Source organism: Myiozetetes cayanensis, unplaced genomic scaffold (assembly GCF_022539395.1).
Source record: "Myiozetetes cayanensis isolate MyiCay16 unplaced genomic scaffold, myiCay2020 scf6-25, whole genome shotgun sequence".
Taxonomy (NCBI): Eukaryota; Metazoa; Chordata; class Aves; order Passeriformes; family Tyrannidae; genus Myiozetetes; species Myiozetetes cayanensis.
Genome location: NW_026087853.1, coordinates 28,309,436 through 28,328,418, shown reverse-complemented (window position 1 = coordinate 28,328,418; position 18,983 = coordinate 28,309,436). Strand labels below are relative to the sequence as shown.

The 18,983-nt window shown below is 35.7% G+C and overlaps 1 protein-coding gene across 1 annotated transcript in view; it reads left to right on the top strand.

Moving 5' to 3' along the window:
* The window catches only part of AQR (aquarius intron-binding spliceosomal factor), a 51,496-nt gene extending 35,031 nt beyond the window's left edge, over positions 1 to 16,465 (top strand). Inside the window, exons 26-35 of the mRNA XM_050334889.1 lie at positions 940 to 1,149; positions 1,940 to 2,077; positions 2,906 to 2,977; positions 4,596 to 4,783; positions 6,384 to 6,555; positions 8,836 to 9,006; positions 9,718 to 9,803; positions 10,653 to 10,827; positions 12,115 to 12,228; positions 15,945 to 16,465. Coding sequence (XP_050190846.1) covers positions 940 to 1,149; positions 1,940 to 2,077; positions 2,906 to 2,977; positions 4,596 to 4,783; positions 6,384 to 6,555; positions 8,836 to 9,006; positions 9,718 to 9,803; positions 10,653 to 10,827; positions 12,115 to 12,228; positions 15,945 to 16,190 — 1,572 coding nt within the window. The 3' untranslated portion in view covers positions 16,191 to 16,465. The remainder of the gene's footprint in view (positions 1 to 939; positions 1,150 to 1,939; positions 2,078 to 2,905; positions 2,978 to 4,595; positions 4,784 to 6,383; positions 6,556 to 8,835; positions 9,007 to 9,717; positions 9,804 to 10,652; positions 10,828 to 12,114; positions 12,229 to 15,944) is intronic.
* Positions 16,466 to 18,983: the final 2,518 nt, after the last annotated feature.

Below are 18,983 nucleotides of genomic sequence, written 5' to 3'. Positions count from 1 at the left end.
AAATTGCAACATGACTTGCTTGTATTGCTATTGTTTCAAATCCTGCCTGATGACTCAGGCTAGCATTGTTAAAAGGCTAGCATTGCTGCCTTTCATGACTGCTGGCAAAGATTCTAATCTGAAGCTTCTCCTTCAGATAAGAAAATCTGTGGGCTGTCCTACTAGAAGGCTTTTATGGCATTAAATGCCAGTGTGAAATCAAATGTTTAGTATACAAAATGGTGATTTTTCTTCTTGGATATTGTGTATCCCTCATTTCCCCTCCATGTATTTTTCAGTGACATGTCTACATTAGCAATTATTGTTGCATAAGACGACTTGTAGAGTAGTACTTAGGATTAAATACATCCACTGTATATGGTTTTACAAAAGTTACTCTGGGCTAGCCTTAGTGTGGGTCTTAACCGCCATTAGGTGTTGAAGTGTGCTGGGAGCACTGCTAGAGCTCATCTTCTAGTTCAGTTTCCTCCTAAATGAATTCCACTTGGTATTTAAACTAAAGTACTGTAGGTGGAGATGATAAATTACTTCTGTACTGGGCTTATGTGGCAAGGTTTGGTAGTGGGGCTGCAGGGATGATTTCTGAGGAGAGGCCAGGGACTGCCCTGTGCTGGACACAGCCAGCTCCAACAGCCCCACTGCTGGCCAAAGCTGAGCCCATCAGCGGCAGTGTGGTGCCTCTGTGAAAACAGGTCAAAAACCACGCTGCAGCAGCTGAGGGCAGAGATGCTCACTGTTGAGGGTGGGAATCTGGCAGCCAGCCAAACTCAACCCACCACAACTTCAAAAATGTCATCCTGACACAAGGTCAAATGCTAATTTAGATATACCTTACTTTTGTGATTTTTTTTTTTTTTAATGCTATGTATGCAAGGCTACATGTTGCCAAAAATTTGATGATATAAAACCACGTTAGTATGACACTTTTCTTTGCCATAGGTAATGTCTCGTTGGGAAGAGTATATCAGCAAAGTGAAAGTTAAAGGTGGAAAGTTGCCAGAGGTCACAGATGTCTCCAGTTTCTTTCCTTTCCACCAGTATTTTGCAAATGCTCCTCAGCCAGTTTTCAAAGGCAAATCCTATGAAGAAGATATGGAAATTGCTGAAGGGTGTTTTAGACATATTAAGAAAATATTCACTCAGCTTGAGGTAAGACATGTAACTGTTAAAGGTAACTGGATCTGGCTAATCCTATACAAAAACTTTACTTGGTTCCAAAATTCTCGTTTGCCCAACATCCCAGAAGAAATACATACATCTAGGCAGCTTCATGAGCCTGCAAGGTCAGAATTTCCACCTTTGAGTAGTATGTTTCATGATAGAGACATGGGTCTATCTAACCTCTTTTAATTTGATCTTGGGAAGTAGCCATTCTGCATGTTCCATTTTCACTGATTAGGTTATTCAGATTGGTACACCTATCTGTCCTCCTCTCATCATACAGGGTCTTCATATTTACAGTGAATTGCCTTTAATCAGAGAATCTGTTTTAGTTACTTCTAGGTTATCTTCTATTTTTGCCAGAATTGCTTGAGAGGCTTTTCAAAGTTAGGGCAAAGGTGATTTTTTTTGTATCATTTAGTCATATTAACTGTATATTAACTTTATGATACTGAATTCACTTCAGTAAAGTATGAAACAAAATTTTGGGGGATTCTGAGAGGGTTCCTCAGAATTAACTGTATAATTGTCTGCAAATTTATACATGCACACAGGTTTGCAGAATTCTTTGACAGGTTTTTAAAAGATTGTTTTTTGAAATATGGAAAACCTGGAAACGATAGTAAATTATTCAGACTAGATTGATATCAGTAGATACCTTCATAACTTCCTTGTTTAATTATATTAAGAAGGTGGCCAGATAGTTTGAGTGGATATATTTTATAAGTTATATTTTTTTGTATTCTGACTTTCAAGAATTTTCTTTTGTCCTCCATAGGAATTCAGAGCATTTGAACTTCTCCGCAGTGGCCTGGATAGATCCAAATACCTGTTGGTGAAAGAAGCAAAAATCATTGCCATGACTTGTACTCATGCTGCTCTGAAACGACGTGACCTGGTTGAATTAGGCTTCAAAGTAATGATTGTACTAATGTTACAATACTACTTGATTTTGATGTTGGTTCCCTCCCTGCCCTGTATAAACCTTTTTATCTGCCCTAAATCTAGGCAGCTAGATTATTTGGAGTTGTATTTTTTTAACAGTGTGTTTCAATTAGTAATTTTACTGAAGAAGAATATAACTTACGTAAGATGAAATGATTTTCAAGTTCTTGTATATATGAAAAATGTTTAATAGTGCATTCAAAAAAACCCAATTTTGCCACATTCAGTGATAAGCAGAAGTGGTATGATTAATAAAATAGAGCCAGAGTTGGAAAGAAAAGCATGGCCTTTCCTTTAGAACTTTGTTTACCTAAAAAATTAACCATTTGAGGAAAAAGAACCATGATGTTTTCACTCAGCAGTGGTAACCATAACTATTAATTTAGTGCGGACTTTTTTTCTGACAAAAACCAGATACCAGTAATTCTTTCAGTATTGTTTTTTGCTGATAATGCACTGTATTGGATCATAAAACTGGCCCCTCTTCAACTTCAGTGCAAAGATACCAAATTATTTTGCTCCACTGCAGAAAGCTTTTCTCTTGCAGATGGGTTATGGTATATAGTAAGCATGTAATGTATTTCAGTCATGGATTTCTTTTAGATGTAAGCCCTGATCGGTACAGATAGATCTGCCATTGATATGGTAGGATTTCATCCAGGTGGTAATACTGATATTTTCCCTATTCCTGCTGTAACTGTTACAGCCATCAAAAACTGAATAAATAATGGTAGTCTGAATAACTACATTAGTTTGTATTTTTGTGTGTATGAACATCTCTTTACTTTTTTTTCCTCAGTATGACAACATCTTAATGGAAGAGTCCGCTCAGATCCTGGAGATAGAAACCTTTATACCTCTCCTGTTGCAGGTTAGACTTGAAACATAAAACATACTTCAAAATATGATAAATAAGAGTCTGTGTTCTTGAACAACAGTGAATATTAAAAAGGAAAATATCTTATGCAGAAAGTAACTCAGGACTGATATTTGCTACTTGAGTAGTCAGTAAGAACTGTCACATTGATTATGAAGTTACTTTATTTAGTGAAATAAGCATCTTACAGAGTTTTTTTTAAATGCTTGAATGAGCATTGAATAACCGGCTGCATCAGGCCAGTGAGAGAAAGTAAGTGTATATGAGAAATGCAGAAACTGAAGAGTTTGTGTAATTAAAGCAGATCATTTCACCAGAGAGGCATATTCTGGGGGATTCCATTACTTTATTTACATAAGCCATCCAAATAGTCCTTGAAAACTGAGTGTGTTTTTTTTAAACAAAAACTAAAGATCTAGACTTCCAGAGTAGCAGCACTTGATTTCTTCAGTTGCAATTTAGAGAGAAATTTTTAAAAACTGCGTTGTTTGGTGAGCTCTTTGTCCAAGGTTAAAATTGCTGCTAAGAGCTGAACGACTATATAGAATGTTTGGTCTTCTCCAAAGCTGTAAGCTTGTGGGAGGGGGTGAAAAAAAAAAAAGATTTATTTTTTTCATGCCAATAAAAATAATTTTCATACTCTTACTTTCTTACTAAGGCATTTTCAGGCTTGATGATTTGGGCAGTCCTCAGTTCAGGTTTCTTTCCTTGCTGTCTGATCAGAGGAGCTTCAGAGCTCTTCCACTTCAAGTGGCAAGAAAAAGAATTTTAGGTTCTGTCTTGAATAGTGCTCCTATGGGGACAGGAAAGTATCACAGGAGCGTGTAAGAAATGAGAGTCTGGCAGGTGGAAGTCTTCAGGATTCTAATTCCTGGATAATGTTACCTGCACAATCTTCTTTTTCCCTCTATTTTTTCATGAGGTCTGTCAGTATGTAACATAGGTGCACAAAGGAAGGTACAGAACTGGAAAGAGATATACCAAACATACTGAAGAGAATTCAGTCCAAGAGCAAGATGAGAATTAGTTAGAGGCACATCCTGGTCATGGAAGAGGCCATGTGAGAATTACAGCAGTAAAGAGGTGAAACACGTGTACTGCAGAGACACTTGAAAGGTTCAGTTTGTGCCTCAGACATCTGAGCATTTAAATGTTTCAGATGCATCAGTCATCATTCAGATGCTTCATATTCACTACCTCAGAATCCTGAAAATAAAGTTCAAAGGACAGTTCGAGGGTAGTACTACTATGTAGTAACCAGGTTTTTTTACTACTCTGGTGTCTATAATTGTAGTTCTTCCTTTTGTTCTCTGACAAATGTGTTACTTTTGGCCTTTAAAGCAATGTAATATGATATTTATCCTGATATTTCTCTACTAATCTTAGTAGATAAAGGTACCTGTTGTTTTATTAGAAAAAAGACTTTATTTAGAATTCTACTCTCTGATTGGAAAGAAGCTAATAGTCTTTAAAATGACTGCAGTTCAGTGTAACTTAAAAACAAATGTTGGAATTTAGGGATTAGACAAAGGGAGCCAATTTAACTATTAAAGTGTTTTGAGTGCCTGGATTATATTGTAATAGTTACAGTAGTGTAATTGTTTAATTCTAGAACCCCCAAGATGGATTCAGTCGTTTGAAGCGGTGGATTATGATTGGTGACCATCATCAATTGCCACCAGTCATTAAGAATATGGCTTTTCAAAAATACTCCAACATGGAGCAGTCTCTTTTTACACGGTTTGTTCGTGTTGGAGTGCCAACTGTTGATTTGGATGCACAAGGAAGAGCAAGAGCAAGGTGAGACAGCAGATTGCACGTCTAGCTTGTATGAAAAAAACAGGTCAAAATGAGAGGAGTGCACATATAATTTTGGAAACTTTGTTTTTTATTGGTAGGACAGAAGTTTGCAAAACAGAAATTTAGTTGTTTTGTTTCATTTGTTTCAGCTTAGACTAGGAAGGCAGATTCTACTTTGTTGAAAAGCAATCAGATTTATTTCTTTATTGTTATTTTTATATAGAAGTACTCTGCTGTTGCATGAGTAAGTGTTTGCATTTTTTTTACAACTGAGACTTTTTTTGCAGAAGCTTCCTTTTCTAAACTAACATTTAATATATTCAAGGTTAAATAAAGATGTGATTTATTTAGTGTTGAATATGTATTTCCCTTAATTCTGTAAAAGGGTGCTTTTCTTGTAGTATTTCAGCAAGGCTGCATCTTTCATTGGAGACATGCAGATTGTCCACACAAGAGCATAAAGACCTTTTTTATATTAAAGGAGATACTGCATCTGTGTAGTAAAATAGCTTTTCATTTTTATCTAAGTATTTGTCATTTCACTGTGGTTATTTAAATATCAGATTTATTTACTGCGTAAATTGCATATTTGTGGTGTCATATTAAGAAGGAAAAATAAAACCAAATAAGAGAAAATTACTCCATATAAAATGTTACTACTCTAAGTTTAGTTGTAATTATTTCTTTTAGGCATAAAATGTAGTTAACAATATGAAGGAGAATTTCATTTTTTTCATGTAAAAAATGTTGAGAGCGTAGAATATGCTAGTCTTATGAATGACAGTTTAAAATGCAAATTCTAACTGAGTACAATGGTAAATGAAATTTCTTTTGCCGTCTACTATTTCACAACATCTTATTGAATGTTTTAGTGATAAGAGAGTACAAGAATTCCTTCATTTTGCAAGTAATTTCTCGATCAAGGATTTCTTTTCCATACCTTCCTATGCTTTATCTTTTTTGATCACAAGTAGCTTCCCCATGAATTATCTACTACTTTATCTGGTCTGGATATTGTTATGCATTTCTGAGTGAGGCATTTTGGTTGTATTACTGTTCTATAAATACCAGAGATGATTCAGATTTAGGTAGATTTTTGTTCTTTCCCTTCATGTTTTATATAAGTACACGGCAATACGCAAAATAAGTAACAAAATAAATTTCTTTTTACAGTAAGAAACTTTACAACTGTTAATGCAGAAAATGCTTTTTTTTCCTTACTCCTTCTGTTTTGTAAAGAAGCATTAGTGTTCCTTAAGTTCTGGTACCCCATGAAAATTTCCACTAGAATTCTTTGCAAAATTTTTACTCTGATCAAGTAGAACAGACTTAAGGCTGAGTGTGCCACACTGAAGTGAAATCTGAAGTTTTCTGTGAGACAGAACCAAACAATCACAACTTAAAAGTAATATTGCTGGATAGCTTCTTCAAGTACATTTATTTATATATGTACATCTGCCCAGCAAAGTTATTCTTTTCATTGAAAACCTGCAGAAGCACTAATGTTGAAAGCAAGGGATTGTGTGCGTCTGAAATATTTTGAATGAGTTCAAGGACCTATAACTAACTCTTTGGGGTTTGTCTCTATGGTTTTGAACAGTCTATGTAACCTCTACAACTGGCGTTACAAGAATCTAGGTAACTTGCCTCACGTGCAGCTTCTGCCAGAGTTCAGAACAGCCAATGCTGGATTTTTGTACGACTTCCAGCTTATAAATGTAGAAGACTTCAACGGTGTAGGAGAGTCTGAACCCAATCCCTATTTCTATCAGGTAAGAGAAATATTTCATGTATAATTCTTTTATTCTGAACACGGCTTAGTAGGTCTGCAGTGGAGGCAGACTATCAAAATACAGTAAACTGATATTTAGTTCATGTTCTCAGATCAGAGTCATGTGTATGCGTGATTTTTTTCCTCCTGTTAATGAGTTTTGAATGTTGAAAATGATAACGTATTATGTTGTATTTTTTGCTCCGTGAATGACTTTGATACCAGTTTTCTTATTTTTATGAGAGAGATGAGATTTAGTGTGTAATTCATTACAAAATGTAATGAATGTTGATCTAAGGCAAAATAAAGTCCATTGCAATTCAGCTGTATGACAGTGAAATAAAGAGAAGCATTTCACCTGAACATGAATCAAAGTTTGCTGCTGGCACAGATTTGAGTTTTAGGAGTCACTGTATTGATTTGATTTGTATGTAGGAATGCTAAAAGGCCCATTCATAGAGGAATAAAACTGTACTGCAAGAAATAATACATGAGGCAGAGAAACATTGAGACTGAAGTAAATTGCAAAAAGCCCTTGGTCTTGGAGTTTTTCAACTAAATTTTCAAATCAAACCATCAACAACAGTTTCCATCTATTTCCCTTAAACTGGGAAAACATTTTACACTTGTAATAAGATGCTTATATTTTAAGTCCTTTTATTTTTCTTGTTTTAAAAGCAGTGATGAAACAGACTCTGGTGCCTAGAATACCAAGCTTGGCTTTTGGAAAAGTTAGAAGCTAGAGCTGTGTGCAAGTTAAGGAGTTTAGTTCAAACATGTAGTTAACACCTTATATTTTACTTAATATTATGGAAAGCAAACAATATACTTTTAAATAATAATATTAATATTCATTTTTTTCCCTGTGAAGGTCACTGAGACTTATGTTAATTTGTTTTTAAAAAATGTGTGAAATATATTCATAGGTTTTGCTTTGGTTCCTCTCAATATATTTTAACACAAATTTATTGTGCTGTTAGTGAAGAAAGCAATGATGAGTCATAATGCACTTTATCCCACTTCTAGATTGAGGACAAAATAGGTCAGAGAGTTTCTTTTGATTTTGTTTTTTAAGCTGGAATGCAGGAGTAGTAAAAAGTTGTCCAGTGGAAGATGAACAGCTGAAAAGAGTGCCTGATAACTGAGAGTATGAGCACTGCTTGGACCACTCTTTAGCTAAAGAAGATTAAGAACACTGATATGAGGACACAGAACACATTTGTCATTACAACAGTGCTTTCATGTGCAAACTCTTCTATTACTTTCTACTGTTACTTTTTTTTTTTTTCAGGATCTTAAGCATTGCAAGATATTTAGTGGAATATGTTGGTGGCATTGTATGGCTTTTCATGAGATAACAGATTGCCACCATGTACTATTTCTCTTTGTGAATTTGGGCTTTTCTTTCCAGATTTAGAGGGGATTAAAATTTGTAGAATAGCTTTACACCCACAGGTGTTTGATATGCCTGGCAACTGCATTTTCCAAGTAATGCAGAGCCCACTTAGTAAGAAAAAATAAATGAAGCTGGTATGTCCAGCCTATTCAAACATGCGCCAAGTGGGGATAAAATTCCCAGTATAAATAGAGCAGGAGTAAATGTCAGCATTTGAGAACAACTTCTTAACCTGAAAGATAATTTTTGTTGACAGAAAATGGATTTAAACAGGCTATGAATAACTTCAGTCTGGAAATAGAACAAAACTTCCTGTAGCTAGAAGGGTGGTGCTTTGGGACAGACTTATGAAGTAGGGGCACAGAAAGAAAGTTACAATATACAAAATAACAGCTGATCATTTGAAATTGAATAGGTATGGCCTCCAGTAGAAATAACTGGATTTCGTAATCCAGATGTCTGTCTCCTAACGAATACATGAAAGGACTTTATTCTAGTTCAGCTAGTTCTTACTTTCAGTTTACTGGAGAGTGAGTCATTGCAGCTCTTTGGGGTGACTGTTTGGAACTCTTGAGTAAATATTGCAAAGTTTCAGTTGGTGCCTAACAATAGTATTGATGTAGACATTTTCAGTAGTTCTCTGAAGAGGAATTAGAGCAAAGTTATTAAATCTACTTGTGGTTCTTTTAGTCTTTCAAAGTGGTTTGTATGAAGTGAGGAAAGAATTATCAGATCTAGAGGCATTTCAGCACTGAGATATTTGTCTAAATAAATGACAATGTCTCAGGTGTTATTCTTTTTAAGTCTTTTTAACCTTACAGATCGAGTAACTCTTCTTTGTCTTCTATTTTTTTTCTTTTCTTTTTCTCTCATTTTAAACTTTAGAATCTTGGCGAAGCAGAGTACGTTGTGGCAGTTTTCATGTATATGTGCCTACTTGGTTATCCTGCAGACAAGATAAGTATCCTGACAACATACAATGGACAGAAACACCTGATCCGTGATGTCATTAATCAGCGGTGTGGAAATAATCCACTGATTGGACGGCCAAACAAGGTGACTTTGAAAATATGTTAGTCATTGGAGTGGTTCTGCTTTCTGTGTTTTTAAATTGTCATGCTGTCAATAAGACTAATTTAATAGATTCACAGCTACCTGTGCAAGTATTCGCTGGTCTACAACACATTTATGAATCTGTTCTATGGAATTTCATAATTAGTGTCCTTGTTTCTGCCAGTCGGTAATTTGACAGAATGAAGTTGGTGAAGGTGAAAAGACTACAGGCTACATGGGACAGAATAACTCTACTTTGTCATTTATTTTGTCCTCAATAAAAACAGCAATCCCCAAACCCACACCTCTAGAAAAGTCCACCCAGAGAGGAAATTCATTGATAAAACATATGATGAATCTGACAAAACAAATAAAGAATGTAATTATGAAAGTCTGGTGCTAATTCTGCAGGTTAAAACTGTATTATAAAGCCAATGGTTTTCCGTAATCTTCTGGTATTAGCACCCCACTGCTAGCTGTCTGAATTTAAAAAAAAAAGAAACAGTATACAGTCAGACAACTCCTCTAACATCTTGCAAAAAAACTCCAGGCTTTTTGGTTAGAGACCAACTAAAACAGTTGAAGCATTTTCTTTTCTATTCTTGTTTACTGCAATCTCAGTCCAAAGTTGATGTTAAAATTTTAGTGTCGTGTTTTAATTGAAATCGCAAAGATTAACCTTTGGAGGTTTTTTCTTGGTTTTTGATTCTCTAGGTAACAACTGTGGACAGATTTCAAGGTCAACAAAATGATTATATTCTCCTTTCACTGGTGCGTACCAAAGCTGTGGGCCACCTTAGGTAAGTAAGAACACCTTTTGTAGTGTCATTGAAGTACATGTTCTCTATGTCAGATGAGAAATGTTTATAGCACATTATACAAAAATGTTAGATTATTTGGGTATGTAGTAGAAATGAAGTTTAATGCTATGTATATTATGAAGCTGAGACATACTTCTTTTTATAAATGTCTGGTACCCTCTTCATGATCACTTTATCCTTTAGTAATGGCTCTTATACTATAATTAGTTTATATTACTACAGATAGGCTGAACTTACTTTCACCCTAGTAGAATGGTAAGACTGTAATGTTTGTTGAGCAAATGCAGGCTTAAATTTTCTCATAGATCCTTTCCTGTAAGTGAGACTTTTATTTATTTTGCATCAGAAGTGTCTGATCATTGCATGAGTTGGATTATTATGTGTGGTTTTAAATGTTTGTGCTTTTGTTTTGGATGGCATGGAGGAAGACTGGTCCAATCAGCAATAGTTAGATGAGTTATCAAATTCATCTTTACTCATTCGGTGATACAAAAATGCTGTTGTGATTTGTTCTCCATGCTTACTCTCAACTTTACTTGTGTAAAGGAAAATAGTAAAGGGTGTTTTGTCATGTCATTATTGATACAATGGACCTATATATATATATCTATATATATCTATCTATATCTATATATATATAGTTCTATATAATGGTACTAGGGTTTGGTAGCTATTGAAACAGTATGTAGGGAAAAAACTAAAGACAAAATAGTATTTTTAGCAGATTATTTTATATTTCCTTCAGTTGAGACTTCGGTGTACTTTTAGTTATTTTTATCGCAACTATTTATCAGTGAAAAAGAACATGATTGATTTTGTTTTCTGAAGGGATGTCCGACGATTGGTCGTTGCCATGTCAAGAGCCAGACTTGGACTTTATATCTTTGCAAGGGTATCACTATTTCAGAACTGTTTTGAACTAACTCCAGCTTTCAGCCAACTCACAGCTCGACCACTTCACCTCCATATTGTTCCCACAGAATGTTTTCCAACAGCAAGACAGGTAGGAACAGCTGCACTGGATTTTGGTATCTGTAATGGGTGTTTGTGTTTGCTTACTTTTTTTGAGTGGGCTATGGAAGATGAAACTGTTTTCTTTGCTAAACCAGTGCCTGTGCCTCTGCCTCTTGGCATTGGACCAGTCTGCCCAGGGAAGTGATGGAATCACCATCCTTGGAAAGCTGTGTGGATGTAGCACTTGAGGATATGGTTTAGCGGCAAACTCAGCAGTGCCACTTGATTATTGGATTTGTTGATCTTAGAGGTCTTTTCCAACTTTAATGATTCTATGAATCTATGAATTAATGTCCTTAGAGTTAATTTTTATTATGATACATGCTAGCTGGTTTTAATTGATGTTTCCACAAAACTTAATTATCAGTATAACTGTTGTGCCTGTGTAATTGATTCAGTGTTTTTATTTTGTGATCAATAAGTAAGTTTTTAGTGCTTACACGTTTTCAGTCTAGTATGAAACAAAATAAAGTTATTTCTCTAAAAAGCTACATAAAGCTAATCACTTCTCATATAAAGAGGTAAAGTTACATTTAACCGAATAATTCAGGATAACCAATTTAACCAATTAATTCTTTTTCTTATAAATTACTTCCAGAATTGCAAGAGTTTTACTTCTGTGCTAGGTTCATAAACACAAAAACCTAATTTGTAATATGTGCTAGATCTTTAGGGAAAGGTTTGTATTCAGCATCTAAGCACAGGGCACACAGAGAAGGCTGCTAAATGAAGAAATAGAGGAGCATATCTGCTTTGCATCCTGAAACTTTGAGAAGGGGTGCCTGCATGTACCCCAAATTCGGTTTCAGATGTTTCCCTGGTCTTTAATGTTGTTGACAAGTTTGGGAGGGAGCTCTTCAGTTGAAACTTTCAGATCATTTGTGCAACAAGAATGCAGTGTGCATGGTCAGTGAGTGTGGGCAAGAAAGAGCTGGACTGCGGTGGGCAAGTAGGCCAAGTCCCAATCTTATCATTAACTATTTGTGCCTTTAATATGTTAAATTACTCAAGTCCAGAATGTACTTTATGAAGTAAGAATTAGAATCCAGCCTTTCCTTTGGAAATTTCTTCTTTGGACTGCAACATCATGATTAATCCAGTTCCCCAAAGTGTAATACCTATACTTTCTAACTTTCCAAAGAATTCAGCAATTTATTTTCTTTGAAAAGCAGTATTTAATTTCTTGGGGCTTATGTTTTCTGATATAGTTAAATAACTTTTGAATAATGGTTGCTTTGCTTTGTTTGCTGAATGTCAACCTTTTCCCCTTCCTTAGAATGGAGAAAGACCATCTCACCAAATACATGTTATTAAGAACATGCCTCAAATGGCCAACTTTGTGTACAATATGTATATGCACATGATTCAGAGTACCCGCCACCATCAACAGGTAAGGACCTTCTAACTCTTGGAATATGTACACTTAAAATAAAGTTGTGTTTTGGTAAGTGGCATGAGAAGCTGTTGAGGTTTGAGACTGTTCCTGTTACATTTAAAATTCAAGAAGTGTTTGTTACTGGGAGTGAGAATATGGAGGTCTTTAAAAATCTTGCAGTAACAAAGGCTCTATCTTCCAGAAATTCAAGACCCAATTTAAGGTCCCTAGCAGTCATGGATGCCAAGTGGTAGACATGGCTTTGTCTGGGCCAAAAATACTATTCCTTAATACTAAAGAACTAGCTTGTTCAGTATTTACTTGAAAGTAAACTTGTGTGTTATATTTCAGGTAAGTGTAGCTAGTGGGATTATAATACCACTGCATGTTTTGAAAGACTAGATCATGTCCTGAAACCATTTTAACCATGATAAATCACTGTGTTATCCAGGCTGGTTCACAGCTGTAGCATTTTTTTCAGCACTAGTTTGGCACCAAGCAAAATTGCATGGCATTGGAAGCAGTTGTAGATGCTTTTGTACCTAGTTTTGTCAGTGTTCAATCTCTGAACCCAATAGAAACACGTTGTTATCTTACGTAAGTATAGTTTAGAAAGTATACTGAGCAGAAAACTGCCTTTACTTAGCATACTTGGATCTGTAAAGCCTACAGCTAGTTGACAGTAACCGGAAGGGAGAGTGGTCTTAAATGCTACCCGTCAGCTGCATCAACTTTCACCCAATGTCTGGCATGTATCATGTTTATTTTACCTGTAATTTATTCTTTCATGGTACTCTGAAGTTCCCTTATTTTGGTTTTTGCTCTTCTGAAAGATTTCCAAGAGTAGACAACGTTGATGTGAAAGGGCACTTCTCACTCTATATTAGCTGACTGTGGGAAGAGACTGTGAATGTGACTCTATACGTGAACAGATAGTCCAAGGTTCTTGTCTGTGAGATATAGGTTCTGTCCTGTAATGCAAAGGTGCCTCTGTGCCACATCTTCTTTCTTCCACTGTTTCATCAAATATGGAACAGTGTAATTTCTCCTTTAACTGATTGTCAGACTTTCAGATAGAAAATTTATTTTTCTCTGCAGTTCTTATCCAGTGATTCTTGGATTTTATTTTTTCTTCTGTGAGACAGCTTCAGCCAAATTTTCAGCATTTTACTACGTAGAAAAAGCCTTTGCCAGGCTGTCCTGCCAGACAGGATACTTTCTCACTGTTTCAGGGAAATGCTCTAATTTTACAATGTGCTGTAAAGAAAAGGGGATGGAGAAAGAGGAGTGACACTACTAAAATCTCTTCTTCTTACAGCTATTTTTATAGCAGTGAAGGAAGCTCACACTGTTTTGTTAGAAACCCAGTCCTAAAAGCTCAACAACACTTGTTTAGGAGCCAGTTTGTCTAATATAGTTGGAGATCTTTCAACCATGCAAAATGCTATGTGATGAAGACTTAGTTGACTCTGTAGCTGGTCACATTTGGGTGTAAATGAGTAGCCCTGTCAAAACAGGGAAGTGTATATATTCATGCCCTGAAAAGCAGATGGTAGCATCTAAATATTGCCAGAAAATGGGCTTGCTTGACACCTTAATCAAATATGCACCCGATCCCTCTGCTAATGCTGGTTATTCTTTTTGGCATCCTATAATCTTATCCATCGCTAGCTAAAATTAGTTACAAAACTGCTGTTTTCCTGCTGTGTCAGTGAATCACATTCTGCTTGCAGGGGAAGCCAAGAAGTGAACTACAGAAAAAAAGCAAAGGAGGCATGACTTTTCATTTGTCCTCTTCAGTACAACATAATATTTTTCCTTTTCTTTTACACTAGTCTTTACAGTAGTAGTCATAAAGCACAACATTCCTCTAACTAAATCACAGAAGCCCGAATCTGTCTCATGCATCAAGACTGTATTTTTTTAATGAAACAATCTCTGGTTTGGAAGTGCATTTTCTGTGTACAGGTGGATTGTAGAGACCAGTGCAATAACTTCAAACTCTGTAAAAAATGCTTTTCATATCTCTGCTATGGTCGTAATTGCTTCATAAATTTGCCTATGCTTAGTGATACTAGTAATATCAGTGCCATCTAATTGAAGGTAAGACTTCACTGTACTTAAACACTTGTCATGTGAAGCCAAGTTGGTTTTGAGGAAAACAAAACTGAACAATCACCAAAAGGAAGTTTATCAAGCTTGCATTTAATTAAAATGATCCACAATATTCAAGAATGAGTCGGCTATCAGCCGCAAGAATATGAGTGTTTTTGGACAGCCCGAATCATAGCATCCATACTTAACGCCTAGTTCACCAAATTTTTATATTTTTTTCCAAATGGGAATGCTGATACAACTAGCTCAAACTACTTTTGGCGTTGCAAGCAAAACATTAAAGACATTATTTAATTTTATGAGTGAACTGAGCCTTGTTCGCATCATAGCTCGTAACTTCGCAATCACAGATGACAGTCACGTAGTACTGAGTAAAATGCTGTGGTAAACATGGAAATAAGTTGTGCTAAAGATAGTCTGTTGGGGGTCAAAATAAGGAACATGATTCAGAGCTGAAATGGTAATAGATAGACATGCAGAGTGTCCGGTGGAGTGTAAGTCAATGCTTTTTATGAGGTCTCCACTATTGCAGGGTGCAGAAAGGACCCCCTTTCTTTCAAAACCTCCTGAGGTCCAAGGCAGCAGGACCAATCCTAGCCTGGGATGTTGTTAATGGATGCTAAGTGTACAAAATTACAGGTTGTGACTGTTTCTCAGACATTTTGTCCTTACAGATTACATTGGTAACAGATATTTATATAAAAGAATGATTATTGATAAATGTTTGTGATGCGATTGTAATCAGAATTTATTTTATTACACAGTATAGAAGTAAAACCTAGTATAGTATATAGCAAAATAAAGATAGAAAGATAATGTTAACATATTGTTACAAAAGAAAGAAACAATTATCAGAGAACTGAGTAAACACCACACTAATCTGATCATGTGCAAAACTCTTTCACTCAGCCTCAAGGGGTAACTTGAGGGATATCCTCCCACAAAGGGAGGAATCTCCACACACACTCCAAAAGGGGTAAGTTAGAAGAACCTGCCACTGAAAAATGGGATTGCACTTTTGTAGTATAAAGTCATAGATGGCCAGTCACATGCCTCCAGGCCAGCTGTGTCAGCTTAGCATTTTTAGATAAAGGTACTTTACCCTATCTGCCACACTTTTACCTCACTAGCAGGATGTTTAACTTTGGAGTTAGTGAGTCACACTGATTTTAGCATAATTCAACACCAAAAGCAGCATGACATCCCCTCTAAGTCCACCACTGATAGCTTTGCAAAATAGGGCACTGTTCAAGTTGTTTTACTGCATGCCAGGCAGAGCATCCTGCTACAGGTAGGAATATGCATGTTGCTCCAATGTTTACCATAACTTGTCTGACTGTTTGGGGTAATAGAACATATTTGCTATCACTGAATTGGAAGTCCTGAGTTGCTAATACCCTCTTTTCAGGAAAAAAAAATATCTAAGATGACCATTTTGTGAGCCAAGATTATTATAATTTTTTTTATATAGGAGTGAAATGCTTACAAATCATTAAGGGTTCTAAATCTTAAGTCTTTGTTGTTAACTTGGTATCTAATGCAAAATCCTAACTATAAGGTGAACAGTTTAAACTAAAATGTAAAAACTTAAAACTCCTTCCTTTTTAATCATTCAGCATTTACTGCCCCCACCTGCCATGATTGAAGAACCAGAAATGACTCAAACTGAAGAGACTGAAAGAGAAGGTGAAGGGCAAGACATGCAGGAAGATGCAGGAGAAGAAAATACGGTACTGGAAGAAATGATGAAGGAAGGAGAATTGAATGTGGTAGAAGTGGATGAACATCGAAAAATGCCAGAACACCCTGGAAGAGACAGTGACAGTGGAGACAGTGAACCTGAGAATGAGACTGAAAAGTGATCGACGGAATGCTTGTCATTTAGGCATTTTAAAATGGATGGGGAAAAGAGCAATTAGAAAAATTGCTATTTTTATATTGACTTTTTTTAAAGGGTTGCTTGTGTAATGTGACCTGTTTGGTATATTTTTCACTGAATGCTTTGTGGACTAGCAGGATGTTTGGCAAACATTCTACTGAGTTCTTGTCAGTATCGGTAATGTAATTTGTTTAATGGCTTCAAATGAAATGCATTTTCCTTTTCATAAGTTGTTCAGTAAAGATGCTTTTTATACCAGTTTTGAGTATTTGACCCTTAATTCGGTCACTATGTTACCCATTACACCTCACTGATGAAGTATATTCAATATTCTTCAGACATTTTTTACAGTTTCCTTAGTGTTTTACCCTGGAGAACTCCTTATGCAGAACTGTGCATATGTACACTGAGATGGTATTTTAGGCAAAGGCTCAAGTTCATTAAGAATCTTATGTCTGAGAAATCTGAATTATCATGTGACTTTGAAGTGTTTAAAATCTCTATTGAATTGTGGCATTTGCTGGTACTTGGGGTTTCATAAGTCCCAAGTACTTGCAGCAATTTCTCATTGTTGACTTCTGATGCTGTTTTTAATTTATTATTCTTACAGAAGAAGTAAGGGTGCAGCTTTTCAACAGCACTGACTTTTAAATTAGTGTTTTGAAATAAATGTCTTTTTTTCTTTAAAAGGACACAGTAATTGCCCAGGCTAAAGCCAAACAAGGAAGAAAAATGTTAGTTCCCTGAATGCAGGGTATACAAAACATACAATATTGATATTAATGACATAATGGTTGAGTGGTTTTTTTTTTTAGGGTAACTTCTGAGTGTACACATTTCCTAAAGTGATCAGAGAAAGGGTTTTTCCTGATTCATTAAGATTACTTTTCATCTTGGCAAATTATTCAGTGGTTTAATGAGACTTATGAATTTCCAAGTAGATTTTCAAACAGCAAAAGCCATAAGATCACCTTCTGTTGCTGACAAATGGAAAATTTTTGGTTTTCAAGAGTTGCAGTTGTGAACCTGCCAGGGGGACTTGCTATAATGACTAGAGAATGGTTGACTTCCAAGCTTTTTTAATAGCATTGAAGTTTTTTGTTTAGTATTTTTGTAGTATAATACAGAAAAAAAATAATATCAAGTTAAATGTAAGCCAAGCTCTATGAAACACATCTGGTGTGTTCATCCTGAGATCTCATTTGCTTCTACCCCTGAAATCACTCTCCCCCCATCAGTTAGAAGGGAGGTCAGGAGCAGCAAATCTAAATACTTACCTTTGGTACACAGTGTTCTTTTACATTTTTCCTTTGCTGAAATTAAGTTTTCTCTAAGAAGAAACTAATCATTTGAGCAGAATTTCTGTTCTTTCCTTCCTTGTGTTGATTGAAGGGAGCATACTGCTTGTTACTGAATTGTCTGACTTAGGAGAAAAAATACTGCAGTGTTAAACATTTGGCTGTTAAGTTTCATGCAGTAACAGTCACATGTGCATGCAGAATTGAATAATATGAGGCCTTCAGGTCACAAGCAGCTAGCTCAGCTGAGGATTGTCATCTTTTTGTTTTCCAGCCTATTTTCTATAAATACAGAATCTGACAATCATTTACTTTAGTATTTTGGCAATTTGAAAAGGATTCTGCAGTTGGTGTTTTTTTGTTTTCTTTTTTTTTCTAAAATGGCTAACATAACTGACAGAGACTCTATCAATAGTTAGGACAGAAGGACTATCAGCAAGCACCTGAAGTTGAAAGGAGCTTCAAGGACCGTTTTGGGTTGCGCACAGTTTGCAGTGAACAATATGCACAGCTACCTGTGTGACGCTGAGTTCTGTGTGCAGGCCCCAGGAGTATGAAGTCACTTTGGCTGAGTCCTTGTAGAACAAGAGTTGTCCTAGACTTCAGTGTTGCCCTAAAATCGTGAGTGGAGTTGTAATGAAGGTTGTTTCTGGCTAAGGTGCAGAAAGAGGCAATTAAACTACAAACAATGGCAAAAGCTTGAACAGCCTTAATATGCAGCTTTCTGAGGGACCAAGCACCACCTGTAAAAGAGATGGAAGGTTTTGTTGAGGTAACTTGAGCAAAGCACGTTGTTTGCTATTCTTAATGTCATCTTCCATGTGTTAAACTTGGCTTTTTTCAGAGACATGGTAGCATTAGGAAAATGCATTTTCAAAAGCTTGGCAAAATCATGTTTTTCTTCTAGGAGTGGTTGGAAAGTTCTTGAGGCTTTGATTTGGAATATTAGGAGTTTGCAGCCTTTTACCCCAAGCTTTTTAGTTCTGTTTTTAATTTTTGGTAAAGAATAAACTTGGTCTTTCCTACCAAAATAGGGAAAAAGTTATGTTTTGCTTACATTTTCTTACAAGAAAGAGTAGGTGAGAGAAGTGAAAGAATCTAAAACTGGAATTTTAATCTAAATGGTTTGTTTTCCAGGGTCAGTATTTACTTAGGATTTAGCATCTCTATTTTAGTACATAACAAGATCCAACTGTTAAACTAAATGTATTGAAAATTCAAAAAAAATTACACATAAATTATTTTAAGAAGGCAGAATAAGTAAGTGAAAAAAATCATTGTTAAGATAGCTTTTAAAAAATTCTCTTCAAGTATTAGTGCAAAGAATTATAGCAGTGCATAAAAACCTAGCGAACAAAATCCAAGTCTGTCTAAGGGCAAGATCCTCTAAGGTATGAACTGGAGGAAAAGATATAAATATGCTTTATTTTATTGTTCCAAACCTGTATAATAAGAAATCCATACATGACATTTGAGTG